Below are 22,365 nucleotides of genomic sequence, written 5' to 3'. Positions count from 1 at the left end.
AGAGACCCAGTCTACTCAACCTCTCCCTATAGCTCACACCCTCTAATCCTGGCAACATCCTCGTAAAAGGAGGGTACATTCTCTGTATTAGATTCCATCAACCATTCCACCTGGCCAATTGATCCAGATCCTGCTGCAATCGTTCATAACCATCTTCACTATCTGCAAAACCACTAACTTTTGAATCATCAGCAAACTTGCTAATCTTGCCCTGTATGTTCTCATCCAAATCATTGATGTAGATGACAAACAGTAACGGGCCCAGCACCGAACCCTGAGACACACCACTAATCACGGGCATCTAGTCTGAAAAGCAACCTTCCACCATCACCCTCTGCTTCCTTCCATGGAGCCAGTTTGCTATCCATTTAGCTATCTCTCCTTCGATCCCATGCACTCTAACCTTCCAGAGCAGCCTACCATGCGGAACCTTGTCGAATGCCTTACTGAAGTCCATGTACACAACATCTACATCTCTGCTCTCATCAACCTTTTTGGTCACGCCTTCAAAAAAATCAATCACAGCGTCTGTAGACGTTGTATCTCTGCCTCACATTGGACGTTATCAGAATCTGCATTAAGCCTGCCCTGTTCTTCATCCTCTTGGAATTGGAAATTTCAACTGAAACCACCAGTTTGTGTGCTGTCAGATTTGGAATATGGCGATGATTCATTTAACTTGTAAACCCTTTTTTAGTTATGCAAGAAATATGCACTGTCTTGAACAAACTAAAACATCTGTGCATTTCTAATGGTGGCCAGAAACAAATATGAAATGTGAACGAAAACCAGATGTTCATCTAACTACACAATGGACGATATATTTTATATGTAGTTTTGTATCTATATAAACCCACAAACAATGTCATGTTGGATTCTATACAGTTTTCTATTAACGATAGGTTAAACATGGAAAAATGTTACTGTGCTGGTTACTTTCCATGTTCAGTGATTGGTGGGTTCTTGATTACTCATAGCAAACTGTACCATTTTTTTTCTCTGCAGGTGATGAGTGATGTTGAGTACGCAGAATGGTTAGAATTCCACCTCGTAGCAGAGTCAAGTATTGACAACCAAGAGGAGCTCCTACTTGAATCAGCTCTTAAACTTGAAACTAACCTGACACTGTTAGGTAAAATTTAAGATTGTGTTTGGAATTTGGAGATACTTTCTTAGTTTAGAGTTGCCCGACACACTTCCAAGAGTGTGCTATGTGGGTTGAATTGAGTGTTTACACTTTTATCCAAACACTCAAGGGGTTAAATAACGTGGAGTATGGAAGGTTTACAAAAATGTTCTTATAACTGGCTGGATCTTGAGGACGATGTGATCACTGGAACTGCACACAGGCGATCAGGACATCACAATAGACAATAGGTGCAGGAGGAGGCCATTCGGACCTTCGAGCCAGCACCGCCATTCAATGTGATCATGGCTGATCATTCTCAATCAGTACCCCGTTCCTGCCTTCTCCCCATACCCCCTGACTCCGCTATCCTTAAGAGCTCTATCTAGCTCTCTCTTGAATGCATTCAGAGAATTGGCCTCCACTGCCTTCTGAGGCAGAGAATTCCACAGATTCACAACTCTCTGACTGAAAAAGATTTTCCTCATCTCCGTTCTAAATGGCCTACCCCCTTATTCTTAAACTGTGGCCCCTTGTTCTGGACTCCCCCAACATTGGGAACATGTTTCCTGCCTCTAACGTGTCCAACCCCTTAATAATCTTATACGTTTCGATAAGATCTCCTCTCATCCTTCTAAATTCCAGTGTATACAAGCCTAGCCGCTCCAGTCTTTCAACATATGACAGTCCCGCCATTCCGGGAATTAACCAAGTAAACCTAATCTGCACGCCCTCAATAGCAAGAATATCCTTCCTCAAATTTGGAGACCAAAACTGCACACAGTACTCCAGGTGCGGTCTCACTAAGGCCCTGTACAACTGCAGAAGGATCTCTTTGCTCCTATACTCAAGTCCTCCTGTTATGAAGGCCAACATTCCATTGGCTTTCTTCACTGCCTGCTGTACCTGCATGCTTCCTTTCAGTGACTGATGCACTAGGACACCCAGATCACGTTGTACGTCCCCTTTTCCTAACGTGACACCATTTAGATAATACTCTGCCTTCCTATTCTTACCACCAAAGTGGATAACCTCACACTTATCCACATTAAACTGAATCTGCCATGCATCCGCCCACTCACGCAACCTGTCCAAGTCACCCTGCAACCTCATAGCATCTTCCTCACAGTTCACACTACCACCCAGCTTTGTATCATCTGCAAATTTGCTATTGGTACTTTTAATCCCTTCATCCAAGTCATTAATGTATATTGTAAATAGCTGCGGTCCCAGCACCGAGCCTTGCGGTACCCCACTAGTTACTGCCTGCCATTCTGAAAGGGACCCATTTATCCCCACTCTTTGCTATCTGTCTGTCAACCAATTTTCTATCCATGTCAGTACTCTACCTCCAATACCATGTGCTCTAATTTTGCCCACTAATCTCCTATGTGGAACCTTGTCGAAGGCTTTCTGAAAGTCGAGGTACACCACATCCACCGGCTCTCCCCTGTCAATTTTCTTAGTTACATCCTCAAAGAATTCCAGAAGATTAGTCAAGCATGATTTCCCCTTCGTAAATCCATGCTGACTCGGAACAATCCTGTTACTACTATCCAAATGCTCCGCAATTTTGTCTTTTATAATTGACTCACATAATTGAATCACATCCTCGCTCCACCCTGCCCACAAGTGTCTGGCATCCAGTAATATTACACACGTTGCTTTAAATTAATGGGAGATTGTGGGCCAACATGCAGCGGGTTGATTACTTCACTTGTAGTCCTGGAGCAGGATTATGGAATGAAATACAATTTGATCGGCATGTAGTGTGAAGCATTATTTGAACCAGTGAAGTTTGGGGAACTGGGAGACAAAACTGAGGCACTACTGGATATGATTGGATCTTGAACAGTACACATGGATACAATTGAATAGGATACATATGTACATGAGAACATTTATTATGGATAGCATACACCCTTATTATAGACAATAGACAATAGACAATAGGTGCAGGAGTAGGCCATTCAGCCCTTCGAGACAGCACTGCCCTTCAAGGCGATCATGGCTGATCACTCTCAATCAGTACCCCGTTCCTGCCCTCTCCCCATACCCCCTCACTCCGCTATCCTTAAGAGCTCTATCCAGCTCTCTCTTGAAAGCATCCAACGAACTGGCCTCCACTGCCTTCTGCATGTGAAAAGTTGACAATAGAAAGTAATTATAGATAGAGAAACCTTTATACATCAAAGGTACCTTCCCATTGAAATGTAGATTATTAAAAAAAACATTTAGAATAGTTTTTTGTTCACTTAATTAAGCCTGCGTATTAAGTCCAGGAATTACTTTGAAAGCGATAACTAAAAGTTGAATAAGGATTAAACTCTTGTCATCTTCATGATTATTGAGGAAACTGTAAACTTATACTTAGTTGCGCAATTTGTAGATGCATTGGGAAACCTAATATTGCTTTCCTGCATAAATAGCTACTGCATAAGTTATCTGTTGACCAAAATTTATAAAAGGTATAAGAAAAAATCAAATCTTTTCTTTAAAACACACTTGTGTAGCTAATTTCTTCATTCTAAAGTGTGATTTTGGAGAAAAAAAAAGAACAGTTTGTAATTCCATCTTTAGGTTCTACAGGCATTGTAGATCGCTTACAAGAAGGTGTCCCTGACACAATATTGGCACTTCGAAAGGCATGCATAAAGACATGGCTCCTTACTGGAGACAAACTGGAAACTGCTGTGAACATTGCTTATGCATGTAAACTCCTGGAAGAAACCGACACCATTTTCACTCTTAATACACAAAACAAGGTAAATGGAAGGTAATTTGGACAGCATGATTGAATTTGGGGATCTCTGATTACTGATATTTATGGGGGTGGGGAGGAATGACTGGAAAATAGCAAGACAACTGACAGCCAGTTGGGATCACGTCAATGTGACTGTTCCTCCTGGCCCATAAGGAATGTTGAGCAATTAGCATCCTTTGGAACCATCAACTTTGCTATTCCTACTTTACTGGATTTCCTGACCCTGGCTATAAATTTAAAATTCGCCTCCCATTTGAAATGTGGGATTTTATTGTCATATTTAAATCAGTACATGAGCGTCTCACTGTCCCAAAGGAAACACTGACATGCCACAAAACCTAAAGTCCAAAAGTTGTAATAGCCATGTACATGGCAAATTAGAGATTGCATTCCCAGTTTGATCATTTTAACCTGACTGGCCCTATATTGCCAATTTGGTGAGTATTTGGAAGGGTAATATTAATACTGAGACATAAAGAACTTCAGGTGCTGGTTTACAAAATATTGAGAATTCTTTCACATGGACTGACTTTTTTTTCTAACTCAATAATATGTGGTGCAGCTAATTAATTGATTTCAGCATTTTACTATTTGAAAATTGAAGTAATGTGAGATTGTGGCGGTGCCCGGGGATTAGGCCACTCCCTGGGTTATCCCCCTCGGCACAGAGTGGACGGGGCTGGGGAGGGGTCTGGAGCTACGGGGTTTGCCTGAGGGGCTCGAGTGAACTCGTGCGGGAAACTGAAGAGAGTGAATGTTCTGATGCTACATTAAAATTACTGTTAAACCTTACCTGGCGTCTTGCCTGATTCCTCCTGCGTCCAGACACCCACTACAAGATGAAGAAAAGTTAATTATTTGGTTCGTATCTGAATCTGAAATCTTACTCCTGCCCTTTCTCACTCTCTCCTGCTTTCTCTCACTTGGTCTTGCATTTGTGTAGGTAACCTCAATTACTTTATCTGTTAGAAATTAAATTACTAATCAAAACCATGACAATTACAGTATTTTTAGTCATGGCTGAATTGTTCAGTCAGCACACCAGGATTATTCGGGCAACATCCGTTTTATTGTGGAAAATTAAAGCATAGGAAGAAAATAGCCAGGATGTGTGATACCAATATAGTAACTGTGTGCAAATATAGGCTACTTGATCTGTCATGGTGTCCCATTCACAGAGCCGAAACCAACTGATGGGCTTACTCAGCATAGAAACAGGCCCTTCCGCCCATCTTTAAAATGTGTTTATTATGCTACCTATGTAAGTAGTTCTACCCTGGGAGTATTAGGCTGGTGTCAACCGTGATAAGGAAGGCATTTCAGCATGATGTTGAAATCTTTGATTACAGTGTCATCTATAGGTGATGCTGGTAATGCAAGCAACATGCACTCAAGGATGAGGTTTTGATAAAACATTTTGAATATACGCATGTCTTGTTTTACAATACATTTGCGTCATATTGGCAATTTCTATGCTCACAAGGGAAGCCCCACGAAAAGGTCCCGTTGCCGAACATATTTAATTTATTAGTTCCTTCAGTTTTCAGTTGCTTCCTACACACCTGTGTTAAGGATGATGGGAGAAAATGGTACATACCACAAAGCCATAACAAAAAAGAATTTAAAATGAATATTGCGATTATTTACTTACTTTTTTCCCCAAATTCCATGAGAATGAATTTTATTTGATATCTCAATGTTTTGGTAGTGATTTGGGAATTCTCTCAGATGGCGTTACTGTTACCCAAACGGCCGCAAGGCAGGGATCGCCAGCATTCACAGATGCTTGAGAATCATCAGTAGAGATGGGTAAAAAATCAATGAATGCAAGAGCAGGAAAGTCTGACGAGAACACTAATTTGACCACCAGTGGAGTAAGCATGTGTAGGAAAATAACTGCAGATGCCAGTTCAAATTGAAGGTAGACACAAAATGCTGGAGTAACTCAGCGGGTCAGGCAGCTTCTCAGGAGAGAAACATAGAAAATAGGTGCAGGAGTAGGCCATTCGGCCCTTCGAGCCTGCACCGCCATGCAATATGATCATGGCTGATCATCCAACTCAGTATCCCGTACCTGCCTTCTCTCCATACCCCCTGATCCCTTTAGCCACAAGGGCCACATCTAACTCCCTCTTAAATATAGCCAATGAACTGGCCTCAACTACCTTCTGTGGCAGATAATTCCACAGATTCACCACTCTCTGTGTGAAAAAAAACTTTCTCATCTCGGTCCTAAAAGACTTCCCCCTTATCCTTAAACTGTGACCCCGTGTTCTGGACTTCCCCAACATCGGGAACAATCTTCCTGCATCTAGCCTGTCCAACCCCTTAAGAATTTTGTAAGTTTCTATAAGATCCCCCCTCACTCTTCTAAATTCCAGCGAGTACAAGCCGAGTCTATCCAGTCTTTCTTCATATGAAAGTCCTGCCATCCCAGGAATCAATCTGGTGAACCTTCTCTGTACTCCCTCTATGGCAAGAATGTCTTTCCTCAGATTAAGAGACCAAAACTGTACTCAATACTCCAGGTGTGGTCTCACCAATGCCCTGTACAACTGCAGCAGGACCTCCCTGCTCCTATACTCAAATCCCCTCGCTATGAATGCCAACATACTATTCGCTTTCTTCACTGCCTGCTGCACCTGCATGCCTACTTTCAATGACTGGTGTACCATGACACCCAGGTCTCGTTGTATCTCCCCTTCTCCTAATCGGCCACCATTCAGGTAATAGTCTGCTTTCCTGTTCTTGCCACCAAAGTGGATAACCTCACATTTATCTACATTATACTAGCATCTGCCATGCATTTGCCCACTCACCTAACCTATCCAAGTCACGTTGCAGCCTCCTAACATCCTCCTCACAGCTAACACTGCCCCCCAGCTTCGTGTCATCCGCAAACTTGGAGATGTTGCATTCAATTCCCTCGTCCAAATCATTAATATATATTGTAAATAGCTGGGGTCCCAGCATTGAGCCTTGTGGTACCCCACTAGTCACTGCCTGCCATTCTGAAAAGGACCCGTTTATTCCTACTCTTTGCTTCCTGTCTGCCAGCCAGTTCTCTATCCACATCAATACTGAACCCACAATACCATGTGCTTTAAGTTTGCATACTAATCTCTTATGTGGGACCTTGTCGAAAGCCTTCTGGAAGTCCAGATATAACACATCCACTGGTTCTCCCTTATCCACTCTACTAGTTACATCCTCGAAAAATTCTATAAGATTCGTCAGACATGATTTACCTTTCATAAATCCATGCTGACTTTGTCCAATGATTTCACCACTTTCCAAATGTGCTGCTATCCCATCTTTAATAACTGACTCTAGCATTTTCCCCACTACCGATGTTAGACTAACTGGTCTGTAATTCCCCGTTTTCTCTCTCCCTCCCTTTTTGAAAAGTGGGGTTACATTAGCTACCCTCCAATCCTCAGGAACTACTCCAGAATCTAAAGAGTTTTGAAAAATTATCACTAATGCATGGGTGAAGGAATGGGTGACGTTTCGGGTTTCAGATTTTAGTGGAGTAAGCATTGTTCTTGTCACAGTATTACAGGAAGGTTAGAGAGAAATCTTTGCTGGAGTCAGTGTAAAGCAAACTCGTGGGAAATTTCCAAAGTTGGACAGTGTTAGTTAGCCCTGAGAGTTTGACTTAGCTAGAATTATTTTCTGTGGAACAAAAAAAGTCAACAGAGATCAAATGAGAGGCAAAATAAAATTGTGGGAGGCCTCAAGAAAGTGAACAGGAAAGACTTCAGAGATCGACTATGAGGATCAATGCGTTTTTGGAGAAAAGATGTTCCCCAAAGATAAGAGCAGGGTTAGGGAAAATGTTTTTATCTTCCAAATTATGGTGATGGTCTAGAACCTACTGACTAAAAGGATAATCTAGGTAGAAACACTTTTCACATTTTAAAGGCTTATCTGCATGAACATTGAGCTACACAACATATTTTGAGTGTTACTTATAACCATTGTTCCTATTGGATATTATACAACTACTTCAATGTGATGGAAAGTTTCAAAAAGATAATTTCCCAGGATTTTAAAAGGGAATGAGAGAGGTCTGTTTCTCATTTTTGCTTATGCTTATGATTGTTACTTTGTTATATTACATACCAATTTTCATTAACTAGTTAAAATATAAAAAGGAGATATTGCCAGCATTTAAGTTGCTGACTATCACACACTATAGTCGGGGATACCAATGTGTGATAGATTGCTGTACGTAAATCTCCATTATTTTCTATGTGTGCCCTTCTGCCATGCTTGATCAAATTGTTGCCAATGTTAGCTACAGGGTAAGTATATGATTCAAGTAATTTTCATTGCTTGCTTGAGAACTTGTTTTTACCTGACCTTCTGTGATCAACACTACCAGAATCAGAGGTTTTCAGATGATCATATAGTTTCTTCTATGTCACAGTTCATGCTTCTGCCAATCCTAAGAGAATGCCTTGATTTAAGCTGACTTTCTTCCGCAATGTCCTACTAAGACCCCTTGTTCAAAAACCTCTCTGACTCTGCCCATCTATTCTTGTCATTACAGGAAGCATGTGAAGACTTGATTAATAAGCTTATTGCAGAAATCACAGAGCAAACCACTGATAAAAAAAACACTCCCGGTGTTGGCTCTTCTCCATCCTCTTCTTGTGATGGGGAAGTTCATATTGCTCTGGTAATTGATGGAAAGACTTTAGAATTTGCATTGCATGAGAGTCTGCAAGATACATTTCTGGAACTTAGTAAAAGATGTCGTGCTGTTATATGCTGCAGATCAACACCATTGCAGAAGAGCAAGGTGGTCCATCTAGTGCGGGAGAAGTTGAAAGTCATGACTCTAGCAATAGGTAAATAATGTCTTTAAGATTTATTTGAGCATTCTGCATTAAGTAGCAGTCATTTATTTTAGTAATTGTTCCAAAGTGCATTTAAAGGATACCGATGTGATGGATGCAGTTTAATGTGGAGTAACTGGGTATAATATCAAATTCCATCTACACCACGCTGCCTCGGCAAGCATTATCAAAGGTGGTCTCACCCCGGTCGATTCTTCGCCCCTCTCCCATCAGCCAAAAGGTACAGAAGTTGAAAACACACCTGCAGATTCAGGGACAGTTTCTTCCCAGCTGTCTATCAACAACTAGAGAACAGTCCTGAGTCACCATCGACCTCATTGGAGACCCTCAGACTATAGACAATAGACAATAGACAATAGGTGCAGGAGTAGGCCATTCAGCCCTTCGAGCCAGCACCGCCATTCAATGCGATCATGGCTGATCACTCTCAATCAGTACCCAGTATCTTTAATCGGACTTTACTGGACTTTATCTTGCACTATACGTCATTCCCTTTATCCTGTATCTGTACACTGTGGCTCGATTGTAATCATGTATAGTCTTTCCTCGGACAGGATAGCATGCAACAAAAAGATTTTCACTGTACCTCGGTACAGGTGACAATACACTAAGCTTAAAAATATATTTTTTATTATTTTGGAAAATAATTTCCAAACTGAGGATAAATCATTGTGCATACACCTCCTAAAGTAATGGGGAAGTTACACATTCTCCCTCTTGCCCAACCCTTTCCTTTTATCTGATAAAATATAGAATTAGTTTTACACTGTATATTAATTGGGGGTGGTCATGTACTGCACAGAAACAGGTCATTCCACCTGATTGAAGTGTATGATTGTTTGAGTGTCTTGTGAACCTTCTCCTAGTCTTGCTCATCTAATCCAATCAACATATTTTTCTGCTCTTCTCTCCCATGTGAATATAGAGTATCTGGTAAATGCACCTTTGGTCACTTCAGTCACTGCATTCTGGTGCAGCTACATTTGAAGTGCAATACGTGAATTTACCAGCTCAAAACTGAAAATCATACTCCAAAAATGATGGGCAATGACCTTCTACTTGTTGTCCTGATGCACTCAACGTAGCACACCAATGCCTCTACTTCCTTAGAAGGCTTAGGAAATTTGTCATGTCCCCTACAACTCTCACCAACTTCTGCAGATGCACCACAGAAAGCATTTTATCAGGATGCAACACAGCTTGGTTTGGGAACAGTTCCATCCAAGACCGCAAGAAATTGCAGCGAATTGTGGACGCAGTCCAGACCATCACACAAACCAACCTCCCTTCTATTGATTTCATTCATACCTCACACTGTCCCGGCAAGGCCAGCAGAATAATCAAGGACACGTCGCACTCTGGCCACTCCTCCCCTCTCCCATCAGGCAAAAGGTATAGAAGTGTGAAAACGCACACTGCCAGCTTTGGGGACAGTTTCTTCCCAGCTGTTATCAGGCAACTGAATCATCCCACCATAATCTGAGAGCAGTGCTGAACCACTATCTACCTCTTTGATGACCCTCAGATTATCTTTGATTATCTGGCTTTGCCTTGCACTAAACTTTAGTCCCTTATCATGTATCCATACACTATAAATGGGTCGATTGTAATCATGTATTGTCTTTCTGCTGACTGGTTAGCACGCAACAAAAGCTGTTCACTGTACCTCGGTGCACGTGACACTAAACTAAACTGAAACTCTGCCTCTAGTGGCAGCTTGCCAACCTAATGTTGACGATAGCTGGCCTTTCACATGAACTAAGAATGTTTGTCAGGCCCCGGTGTTCTCAGTGAAAAATCCACTGTGATGTATTCTCAATGCTTATTTTGTAAAAAAATATATCCGTTTGGGTTCTCCAAGCTTCTGATGTTTGGATTTGTTCTCTAATAGTCTACGTTTTGCTTTCCATCGAAATATATTGGATAAAATTAATATTTTTTGAAAAAGGTGTTGCATTTTGTGAAATGAGCATTCTGAGTTATTTTCCCATAAATTACTGCGTACCTTTGCATGATGGAAGAGAAAGTACAGACAATTTACTCCCAAATCACTGAGAGATTTGTATTTACTATGAAGGGAGATGTGCAATATCAATTTAACAAGTCTTTACGAGTTGTTCATTTTATGCACTTTTATTTCCTCACAATCAGTCTTATAATAACAGAACTGAAATATCTCGTGAAAGATACATTGCCCTTTGTGGGAAAATTGGTTTGCTGCTGTTAAGGCTTAGCATTTGCTCAATGTTCTTTTTATTTGAAACTTTGAAATATACTCCTGAGTCCAGTGGGGGGGAGGAATTCATGTGGAAAATTGATTCCAACAATTGATAATTCCCAAATACCTTTTCTTAAAGGAAACTATCCAAGATAAGTATCTCCAGAGATGCTGCCTGTCCCGCTGAGTTACTCCAACATTTTCTGTATATCTTCGATTGAAACCAACATCTGCAGTTCCTTCCTACACTAGTGTTTCCTTTATCTAGTATAAGCTTCTCAACACCCTTCGCGAATCCCAAGCCAAAGTAATTGTATCCTCCTGCATCATGGAGTCCTAAATGTGAAAACAGGCCCTTCGGCCCAACTTGCCTTCACCGACCAACATGTCCCATCTACACTAGTCCCACCTGCCTGCGTTTGGCCCATATCCTGTTAAACCTGTCCTATCCATATCTAAATATTTCTTAAACGTTGCAATAGAATCTGCCTCGACTACCTCCCCCAGCTGCTCGTTCCATACACCCACTACCCTTTGTGTGAAAAAGTTACCCCCCAGGCCTCCATTAAATCTCCCCCCCCCCCCCCCCCCCCCCACACTCACCTTAAACCTATGTCCTCTGATTCTTGATTCCCCTACTCTGGGCCAGGGACAAAGATTAATAACTAAGATTGTAATACAATTCACAAGCTATCTTGTGAATTTCTGTCATGCTTCTCCTCTAAGCAATTCAGTGTTAATGCTTAAATAATTTTGTTTTAAATTGTACCTTTTGAAAAATATGTCTAAACGAACTATTATTTACAAAAGAGCAGATGTGTATAGTAAAATGGTGAAGAAAATGGTGTGAGATATATTTATTCATGTGACTCATCATAAATACTGCTTTCTTCCCACTTTAAACAAATACGTATTACTCTTTCAACATAATGAATTATCTTTTCATCCTTTTAATATTTTTTTACATAGGTGATGGTGCCAATGATGTTAGTATGATTCAGGTGGCTGATGTTGGAATAGGAATATCAGGTCAGGAAGGAATGCAGGTAAAACCACTTCAATGCACGTTTATATTTGACTGAATGTAAATATATAGCAAATATAAAGGTGAGCAAAAATCAATATAGCGTCATAGAGTCATACAGCATGGAAACAAGCCCTTCGGCCCAACTTGCCTTCACCGACCAACATGTCCCATCTACACTCGTCCCATCTTCACTAGTCCCACCTGCCTGCATTTGGCCCATATCCCTCTAAACCTGTTCTATCCATGTATCTGTCTAATTGTTTCTTAAACATTGTGATAGACTCTGCCTCATCTACTTCCTTTGGCAGCTTGTTCCATACACACACCACCTTTTGTATATTAAAAAAAAGTTGCTCCTCAGATTTCTATTAAATTTTTACCCCTTCACCTTAAACCTATGTCCTCTGGTTTTCGATTTCCCCTACTCTGGGCAAGAGACTCTGTGCATCAACATGATCTATTCCTCTCAGGATTTTGTACGCCTCTATAAGATCATCCCTCAACCTCTCCCAATAGCTCAGACCCTTGAGTCATGGCAACATCCTCGCAAATCTTCTCTGTACCCTTTCCAACTTGACAACATCTTTCCTTCTGGTGCCCAGAACTGAACACAATACTCTAAATGCTGCCTCACCAACATCTTGTATAACTGTAACATAACGCCCCAACTTCTTCACTCAATATTCTGGCTGATGAAGGCCAATGTGCCAAAGCCTTTTTGACCACCCTTTCTGCCTGTGGACTTTGGACCTGTGAAATATGGACTTTTAACTTGTTATTCACCTTAAAGGAGTTAATATGTAATTTTATATTCTAATAGAGTGTATTAGGTATGTCACTTTTGAAGCTTTGATATTTTTTACAATCAGTAATTGAATAGCTATAATTCCTTTCAAAATTATACAGCACAGAAACAGGGCCTTCAGCCCAACTCGTCCATGCCGACCAAGATTCCCATCTTTGCCGGTCATATTTACTGACATTTGAACCATTTCCTTCTCAACGTTTCTTATCCATGTACCCATCCAATTGCATTTTAAATGCTCTTATAGTACCTGCCTCAGCCAATTCCTCTGGCAGTTCATTCCGTATACATACAACCCTGCGTGAAGAAGTCACTCCTCCCATCCCCGTGTTCCTATTAAATCTTTCTCCTCTTTCCCCTCTCACCTTAAACCTATGGCCACCAGTTGTTAAGTCAAACTTAACAGTAAGAACCCTGGGGAGAAGATTCTGTGCATTCACCCCATATTTATGCCCCTCACGATTGTATACACCTCTATTCCTTGGAGTGTAGGAGACGGGGTGATTTTACAAAGCCCTAGCATGCCCATTCTCTCCCTATAACTCAGTCCCTCTATATTGTTGTTCATTTTTTTTCGTTCGGACTTCCAACATCTCCAATGTTTTGCTTGTCATTTCTCTTATCAGGTTAATAAACTGGTTGTTTCAATGGCATTCTTATCATCATATCTATACATCATAAGAATTAGTTGAATGCAAAAATATGACAGCCTTTTCTTAAAACGGCATATTAAAGTTCAAGAAAGCGCTAAGCATTTATATTTCTGTGATAATTGGATTGTTTGATTTATAATTTCAGCATTTATCTTTGCATTTGTGTTATCTGGTAGTGCAGTATGTCCCAGGCCTTAGCGAGTTGTGCTTAAGCCACTCAAAGGCTGCCGTAACACTGCAGAAAGGAACGTGCCTGTTCATTGTTCCCTTCTTGCTAAAAACATAAGTGGTTATGGCAAAGCATAATACTTGTATTTAACCTCAAAGGAAATTGCTTGCAAAAATTGAGCAATGCCTGCAACATGCATTTCCCTTTTTTCCAGCTCTCATTTACTGTTGGATTTCAGTAAAAGGAATCTCTGCCAGCCAACAACAATGATGTCAACATGCTGACTGAGTATCCAATACATTAGCATATAATTACACAGCAAGTCAGACACTGGGCCTGTACTGGGCTGGTGTTTACAAGGATCGGGGGGGGGGGGGGGGGGGGGGGGGGGGGGGGGGATCTCATTGAAACTTACCAAATAGCGAAAGGCCTGGATAGTGTGAATATGGAGAGGATGTTTCCACTAGTGTGAGAGTCTGGGACCAGAGGCTATAGCCTTAGAATAAAAGGACGTACCTTTAGAAAGGAGGTCAAGTCAATGGATATTTTTAAGGTGGAGATTGACAGATTTTTGATCAGTAAGAGTGTCGGGTTATGGGTCAAAGGCAGGAGAATGGGGTTGAGAGGGAAACATAGATCAGCCATGATTGCACGATGGAGTAGACTAGATGGGCCAAATGGCCTTATTCTGCTCTTCGAACTTATGAAATCAGGAATAAAAAAGCTGAATTTTTCAAAGATTGTATGAACATTTTATTGCAAATAATAAAGCCTGGCACAGATCCATAATATTAATGTAAGCAAATCAAGAATAAAACAACAGAGTTTTTCAAAATTAATTGGAACATTTTAGTACAAAAAATAAGGACTGGCACAGACCCATAATATTACCGTAAAAGCTGAAATATCAAACATACTGTCTAATAACAAAACCCATTTATAAATATATATGACCTGAAGTTTCCAATAATGCTTTCTCCACAGATGCTCAGCACTCTAGTTCATCTTCAAGCAAATATCCTCTTACTACTAGTTAGTGTTGTTGATCAAAGTTTCTCTTATTGATGGAATGGATAAATGAATTTGTCCTTGATTGTTTTGCAGGCAGTAATGTCCAGTGATTTTGCAATTTCGCGATTCAAACATTTAAAGAAGTTGTTGCTTGTCCATGGTCACTGGTGCTACATCCGACTTGCAAATATGATCCTTTACTTCTTCTATAAGAATGTGGTAAGTGTCATGGTGGGTAGTGTTGGCAAAATACCAAGCGGTTTATTTTTTGTTGTCTGATTAAATGAAACACTACAAACAGGAAGCAGGGCCTTTGGTGGTTGGAGGGGAGTTTGTTGGGTGGGGAAAGAGGGCAGGTATTAACTTCAAGAAGTAGCCACTCTAATTTGCATTTGTGATGTGAAGTGACAAGGAAAACGTTATTATTTGGTATCACTCTACTGTAACTGCAAATTGGTAAAATTAAGATGGTTACTTTGGACTTTTATATGGAGTGATTTTCCTCTGGATTATTTTGGGGGTTATTTGATTATCTATGTAGGCAAGGTGTTAATTTACTGTATTTATCATTTTTAACCAATCTTACTCATCTTTCAATTTAAATTCCCTTAAACTCCACTTTGTCAAGAAGATTATCATATTTCATTGTTTACCCCGGTTTAAACATGACAATGCTTTTATGATTAAATTCAATGCCGAGCTTGCAAAACAATGTCTTGTTTTCTTTTTGTAGCAGTAACATGGTTATTTATACAGCCTGATGTAATTTTACAAAAAGCATCCCCAGCAACTTATTCGGGGGAATATTCCAGTTCACCTTGTGATTTCTTCAAAAATGCTAGATATGCATCTCATTTTAGGTGTTGTTGATTGACCTACATAATCCCAAAGAATATCTCACAGTTTTCTTCTGGATTAAATTATTTTGGTTCCATGTGATTAACAGGTGCTTTTAATAAACCAGCAGTTGAGAGAAATAATACAACTAAAGATAGAAATCCATGATTTTGTGTTGTAGGAAAATAACTACAGATGCTGGTACAAATCGAAGGTATCACAAAATGCTCGAGTAACTCAGCAGGTCAGGCAGCATCTAGGAGAGAGGGAATGTTGTTTCGGGTTGAGACCCTTCTTCAGACTTCAATCTGAAGAAGGGTCTCGACCCAAAACATCACCCATTCCCTCTCTCCTAGATGCTGCCTGACCTGCTGAGTTACTCCAGCATTTTGTGATACCATGATTTTGTGTTCATGTCAGAAACTACATTTCTATGTGTAAATCTTACAATTTCTAATGCCCTTTGATTCCTTCTCCAGACTTATGTCAATCTACTATTCTGTTATCAATTTTTCTGTGGATTCTCTGGTGCATCTATGATTGATTATTGGATACTCATCTTCTTCAATCTCCTCTTCACATCTGTTCCACCGCTTGTCTGTGGCATCCTGGATAAAGATGTGTCTGCAGAAACGCTGCTCCAACTGCCAGAACTTTACATAAGTGGCCAACGTTCTGAGGTATCGATATTTAATAGATAAGCTGCATGAGAATCACGATAGTTTAGGCCATTCATTCATTCATGGCTGAACTGGACAGAAAGCTCACAGCCATTCATAATTGATCTATTTAAAGTCAGAAAGAGTGGGAATTCCAAAGATGAATGCAGTATAAACTGCTGGCCAAATGAATTCAAATTGGGAACAGTCAAGGTGAAGCTTGAGGATGAAGAGGAGAAAAGTGCGTCTATGACCACCTGTGCACCTCTGCTTATCCTTCGCATTCACCACTCCCCCTCTCCTTCTAACTCTTCCTCCCTCTCTTTCACGCCCGTATTGTGACCTTTCCACCTTCTTTTAATCTGCACTTTCTCCATAGCTGTTACACTATATTCTGCTCTGTTTATTTTCTCTTTTGCGCTATGTGATGTACTCGGGTATGGTACGAATTGCCTGAGTATCACACAAAACAGTTATTCTCTATTTCATGGGATATTTGACAATAGTAAATGAATACCAATAAATCTGCTCTCTTGTGCTCTTTCTACACTGACACTCTCTCTGTACTTCCTCTGTCTCTTCCTATCTGCTCAGTACTTGCTTCTGTTTTTGATTTTTGCAAGTATCGTTATGCAGCACATACCAGGCTAACTATCAATGCAGAAATTACAATGACAATCTATATAGTTCATTATACATGACATCAGAATTAAAGATCAAAATTTAAGTTGAATGTGAGAAATGCGAGAGCTTTTACACCAACTTATTCTTTTTCTGTAGGCCTACTTACCATCAATATTTTGGATCTCCATTCTGGATGCTTTTTATCAAAGTCTCGTTTGCTTCTTCATTCCATATTTTGTAAGTGTTACAGCATGTAGTATCTATTGTATCTTGTTTATCCTGCTATATATATTATATTACTCAAACCCTGATCTTGTGAATATATATATATATATGAGATTTGGTTGTGGAACTACAGCCAAATCGGTGAACGATAGCGCCACAATTTTAGTACCACCTTAATCACCATTGGAAAGCAAATAATGCCATATTTACACATGCCCACTGTCGAAATTCAAATTTAGACTGTAGGTTTTTCCCAAAGACTACAAAGGTATTGTGACAGTGTTCCAGACTAGGGGGTTTGCAGGCAGTATTTTGTGTGCTAGCTAAATAATAATTTAAAAAACACATTTATTGCCACCTGAGTTGCTCTAGCACTCTGTAATTTGCTTGCGATTCCAGCTTCTGCAGTTCCTTGTGACTCCTTGAAACCAAATAGAAATGTTAACTGAAATCCTTTTAAAACCCAGTCTGAATCGGAGAAAAACGGAGGATCATAAAGTGACTGATCTGCAGAACTCCAATAGTCTGACCAATTGGAGAACACATTGGAGAACCCCATTATGTTACTTTCCTGAAAGCTTCACAGGCAATAAAGCTGTATAGCGTTTTTCAATGGCATGTCACAGGACCAATGACATTTATAATTGATATAATCATTTTGATTAATAGATATAATCATTGTGAAATATTACTGATTTTTAGTCTGTTAGTTTAGTCTTTTGGTCAAACCTGATTGGATCTATTGAACATATCCAGTTAGAAACAATGGGTGTTGACATGGAGTAGATTTACTGTTGGCAAAGCAATGTAATGGTAAGATTTTCTACATGTTCTTGCAATGTACTTGTTTTAGTTGTATGAGGCATTGGATTTCCCACTGAACTTAAAACAGTTTATTTTAATGTTTTTAGTTATTTTGGTGGCAACAACTAAAAGTAGAAACTAGAATCGAATGGAATTCAGTTGGATTATACCGTTAATTGGTTAATGTAAAAAAATTCTTTAATGTTAATTGTAAAAATATTAAAGGGGCATTGAGTTGTTTTGGAAAAAAAGTTGCAGAGGTATGAGGAAATAAGGAGAGGCAGGATGAGATTAATGGGATTGATCCCTCAGGAGTTGAGATGGGCCAAATGGTTTTCCTCTAAGTGTAAGTTCGATCTGAAAATTATTTCTGTTTTCAGGTTTACTCTGACACAGACGTGGATATCTACACATTTGGAACACCTATCAACACTACAATATTGTTCATAATATTTTTGCACTTATTAATAGAAGGCAAGACTTGGGTAAGTATAATGGAACATTGTGTGTTCCCCAGTTGCCTGCTCTAAATAGAAAGAGCAGGCTTAGAAATTCTTCATACATTCTCTAATCCCTACTCCAGACATTAAAAAACAAGCTATAATAAGATTAAACATCCTGAATACGTAACCAAACAATATAATGAAAGGTCCCACCTGAAACATCACCTGTGGCGGCTCCCGAGGGTCGGGCCATACCACTCACGACCCCTCGGCACGGGAATGGGTCGATCCAAGGAGGCGGACTTCGGCCGGGAGTATAAAGGTCAAGGACCGCATGACTCTCACTCTCCTTGAGTTCCAGCTAGCTACAGTAAACTCACTTTCTCTAGCACCTGACTACTTGTCATTATTTCGGCCTACTTGGCACACTACATTGGTGACCCCGAACGGTCCATTATAGGAAAATGGACAAGACATGGAGCGCAGCCTTCGCCTCGCTGTCCGAGGGCGCTACACCGGCTATCGAGGCGATTTCCGTAGCTCTCCCTACCTTTTGGACCCACCGGCCCCACGTCTGGTTCCAGCAAGCTGAGGTGTATTTCCAGCTTAAGTCCATCCGGTCGGACGATACCCGGTTTTTCTACCTGGTTGGAGCCCTGGACCAGGACACGGTCCAGCGGGTAACCGAGTTCCTCGCCAACCTACCGACCCAAGGTAAATACGAAGCTCTAAAACTTCTATTGCTGGAAACTTACCAGCGCCCGAGGATGGAGCGGGCCAAAAGGATCCTCCACATGCCTCCCCTGGGCGCCCGGCGCCCATCCGCGCTGCTGGATGACATGCTCGCGTTGCTGGAAGGTCACAAACCTTGCCTCCTTTTCGACTACGTATTTCTCCACTTACTGCCGTCCGACATTCGCATGCAGCTCAGCGAAGGGCCTTTTGATGATCTCCAGGCCCTCGGAGGCGTGCAGACGCCCTTTGGGCGGCGCGCAGTGATGACATCATGACGCTGCGCGTCAATCCGGCAGCGCCCGAAATAGCCTGGTCGGGAGGGGTGTTTGTGGAAGGAGTCAAACCTGCGCCCCGGAGGCCTGCACGAGCTCCCCCAGCGGCAGCCGCTGGTACTGCACCTGCATTTCAACGACAGCAGGCTCCAGACAGCACCTGGGTTAAGAACTGGTGTTATTACCACCAGCGCTGGGGTGCTGCAGCCCGACGATGCCGCCTGCCGTGCGCTTATCCGGGAAACGCTGTGGCCGGCTGCCAGTAGACCCCGCGGCGGCCGGCCAGATTCACTGCCTTTTTGCTTGGGATCGGGTTTCGGGAAATCGTTTTCTTGTGGATACCGGGGCAGAGTTGAGCGTGCTGCCTCCTTCGATACAGGACATTCATTCTGGGAAGCGCGGTTCCGCCCTCACCGCTGCGAATGGAACCAGCATTCGCACCTATGGTGTGCGCACGGTGAAGATCACCTTCGGCTCTTGCCACTTTACTTGGCAGTTCACCGTGGCCGACGTCTCCCAACCGTTGCTCGGGGCGGACTTTTTGCGGGTGCATTCCCTCCTGGTGGATGTCAGGAGGCAGCAAATGGTCCACAGTGCAACAATGCAGCCCATTACATTAGGGTTGGTCTGTCCTGTTGCTCGACCGCTGTCATCGGTCGAATCCACCTATGCTCGAATCCTGGCGGAATTCCCGGACATCACGGCGCCACAATTTCGTACGTCAAACCCCAAGCATGGGGTGGTGCATTTCATCGTCACGACCGGCCCACCCCTCCATGCACGAGCGCGCCGAATTCCGCCGGATAAGTTGCGTCTGGCGCGGCAGGAATTCCGCGACATGGAATCCTTGGGGATCATTCGTCCATCGAACAGTCCATGGGCGTCCCCACTTCATATGGTCCCCAAGGCATGCGGTGGCTGGCGGCCTTGCGGGGATTATCGGCGACTGAACGCCGCTACCGCGGCGGACCGATACCCCGTACCCCACATTCAGGATTTCAACGCCCACCTCGCCGGGGCTACTATATTCTCCAAAGTGGATCTGGTGCGGGGTTACAACCAGATCCCCGTCAATCCGGACGACAGTCGCACTGGTGGCCACACGGTTCATGTGGCACGGTCTCCGCAAGCAGGTTGGCAATTGGGCCCGCACCTGCGTCGCGTGCCAGACGGCGAAGGTCCAGCGCCACGTCCGGGCGCCTCCAGCAAATTGGTCTGCCAAACCGCCGATTTGACCACCTGCACGTGGACATTGTGGGCCCCCTCCCGCCTTCGAGGGGCATTACTCACCTCCTCACGGTGGTTGACAGGTTCACCCGGTGGCCAGAGGCCATACCATTGACCGACACGTCCACGGCCACGTGTGCTCGAGCGTTGGCCGCAAATTGGATCGCACGCTTTGGGGTGCCGGTGGACCTTACATCAGACCGGGGACCGCAGTTCACCTCTGAGTTGTGGTCAGCCATGGCTGAGCTGTTAGGGGTTCGGCTTCACCACACCACGGCCTACCATCCGCAGGCTAACGGCCTGGTGGAGAGGTTCCACCGGCAGCTCAAGGCTGCGTTGAAGGCAAGACTCTCCGGCCCCGATTGGATGGACGCACTGCCTTGGGTCTTATTAGGCATCCGGACGGCACCAAAGGAGGACCTCGCAACGTCATCAGCCGAGCTAGTCTACGGGTCGCCGCTCACCGTGCCCGGGGAGTTCGTGCCCTCATCGCCGGGGCAGCAGGAACCGTCCTCGTCCACCCTACAGCGCCTTCGTGAGCGAGTGGGAAAACTGGCACCCGTCCCTACTTCTCACCATGGGACGTTCCACCCGCACGTCCCATCGGACCTTCGAGATTGTGCCTACGTTTTTCTCCGCCGCGACGCCCATCGAGCACCGCTTCAGAGACCTTATGAGGGCCCTTTCAAAGTGCTGAAACACGGCGAGACAACTTTTGTGTTGGACATGGGGGGCCGACCGGAGGCCGTGTCAATTAATCGCCTTAAACCAGCGCACTTGGACATTGACCAGCCGGTGCGGGTTGCACAGCCTCGGCCGCGCGGGCGCCCCCCTTTGCAAGTGCCTCCAACACCGCACCCGCCGATCCCCTCATCTCGACCGGTATTTGTACCCCCTTCTCCGCCCCCGTTTGTCCCTCCAGCTGTGCCCCCGCCAGACCCCCCGTCGGACGGGTACCGTACACGGTTCGGTCGACTAGTGCGACCGCCGGTGCGTTTCGTGCCTCTGGTTCTGGGGGGGGGGGGTCCTGTGGCGGCTCCCGAGGGTCGGGCCATACCACTCACGACCCCTCGGCACGGGAATGGGTCGATCCAAGGAGGCGGACTTCGTCCGGGAGTATAAAGGTCAAGGACCGCATGACTCTCACTCTCCTTGAGTTCCAGCTAGCTACAGTAAACTCACTTTCTCTAGCACCTGACTACTTGTCATTATTTCGGCCTACTTGGCACACTACAACCTGTTCTTTTCCTCCACAGATGCTGCCTGACCCACTGAGTTCCTCCAGCACTTTGTGTTTTGCTCAAACAATACAGAAATTTAATATACTCAGAACAATTCTTAGTGATCCAACTATGTTTTAATTTAGAGTGCAGATGGTGCAGTTCACAATGCATACTGCTGTCATGAATGCTCTCATCCATTTGTTCCATCACCTTAAGACCTATCAAACACTTCATCTTCTAGTCTCACCATACACCAACTCTTAATTCATGAACTTAGTATCTCATCGAATGTCTGCAAAAATTGACACCAGAAAACTTGTGTCCTGTTCTACAGGGTGGCTTTCCTACACCTATTTTATCTATTAAGAATGGCTTTCTCCACGCCATGTCTCTGGAACATGATAGAGTTTTTTTAAGAGGTGATGAAGGTGATCAATGAATGTAGGGCAGTGGGTATTGTCTGTATGGATTATAGTAAAAACATTCAATAAAGTCCCTCAATAGGCTGATCCAAAAGATTATGTTGCATGCACTGCTACTTGGATTCGGAACGGCTTACTCATAGAAGACAAGGTTGCGGTAGAAGCTGTTATTCTGGCAAGGGGTCTGTAATCGGTGGAGTTCAGCTGGGATCTATGCTGGGATTTATATATATATAAATAACCAAAATTGGTGGTG

The 22,365-nt window shown here is 42.9% G+C and overlaps 1 protein-coding gene across 2 annotated transcripts in view; it reads left to right on the top strand.

Moving 5' to 3' along the window:
- The window catches only part of LOC144593392 (phospholipid-transporting ATPase VD-like), a 147,864-nt gene that overhangs the window by 116,742 nt on the left and 8,757 nt on the right, over positions 1–22,365 (top strand). For both annotated transcript variants that reach the window (XM_078398899.1, XM_078398889.1), the window contains 8 exons: positions 1,006–1,132; positions 3,707–3,891; positions 8,446–8,746; positions 11,943–12,019; positions 14,732–14,857; positions 15,955–16,155; positions 16,915–16,995; positions 18,168–18,272. In XM_078398899.1, the coding sequence (XP_078255025.1) occupies positions 1,006–1,132; positions 3,707–3,891; positions 8,446–8,746; positions 11,943–12,019; positions 14,732–14,857; positions 15,955–16,155; positions 16,915–16,995; positions 18,168–18,272 (1,203 nt within the window). The remainder of the gene's footprint in view (positions 1–1,005; positions 1,133–3,706; positions 3,892–8,445; positions 8,747–11,942; positions 12,020–14,731; positions 14,858–15,954; positions 16,156–16,914; positions 16,996–18,167; positions 18,273–22,365) is intronic.

This window comes from Rhinoraja longicauda, chromosome 1, assembly GCF_053455715.1.
Source record: "Rhinoraja longicauda isolate Sanriku21f chromosome 1, sRhiLon1.1, whole genome shotgun sequence".
Classification (NCBI taxonomy): Eukaryota; Metazoa; Chordata; class Chondrichthyes; order Rajiformes; family Arhynchobatidae; genus Rhinoraja; species Rhinoraja longicauda.
The sequence above is the reverse complement of the archived record's forward strand: the minus strand, read 5'-3'. Positions and strand labels throughout refer to the sequence as shown.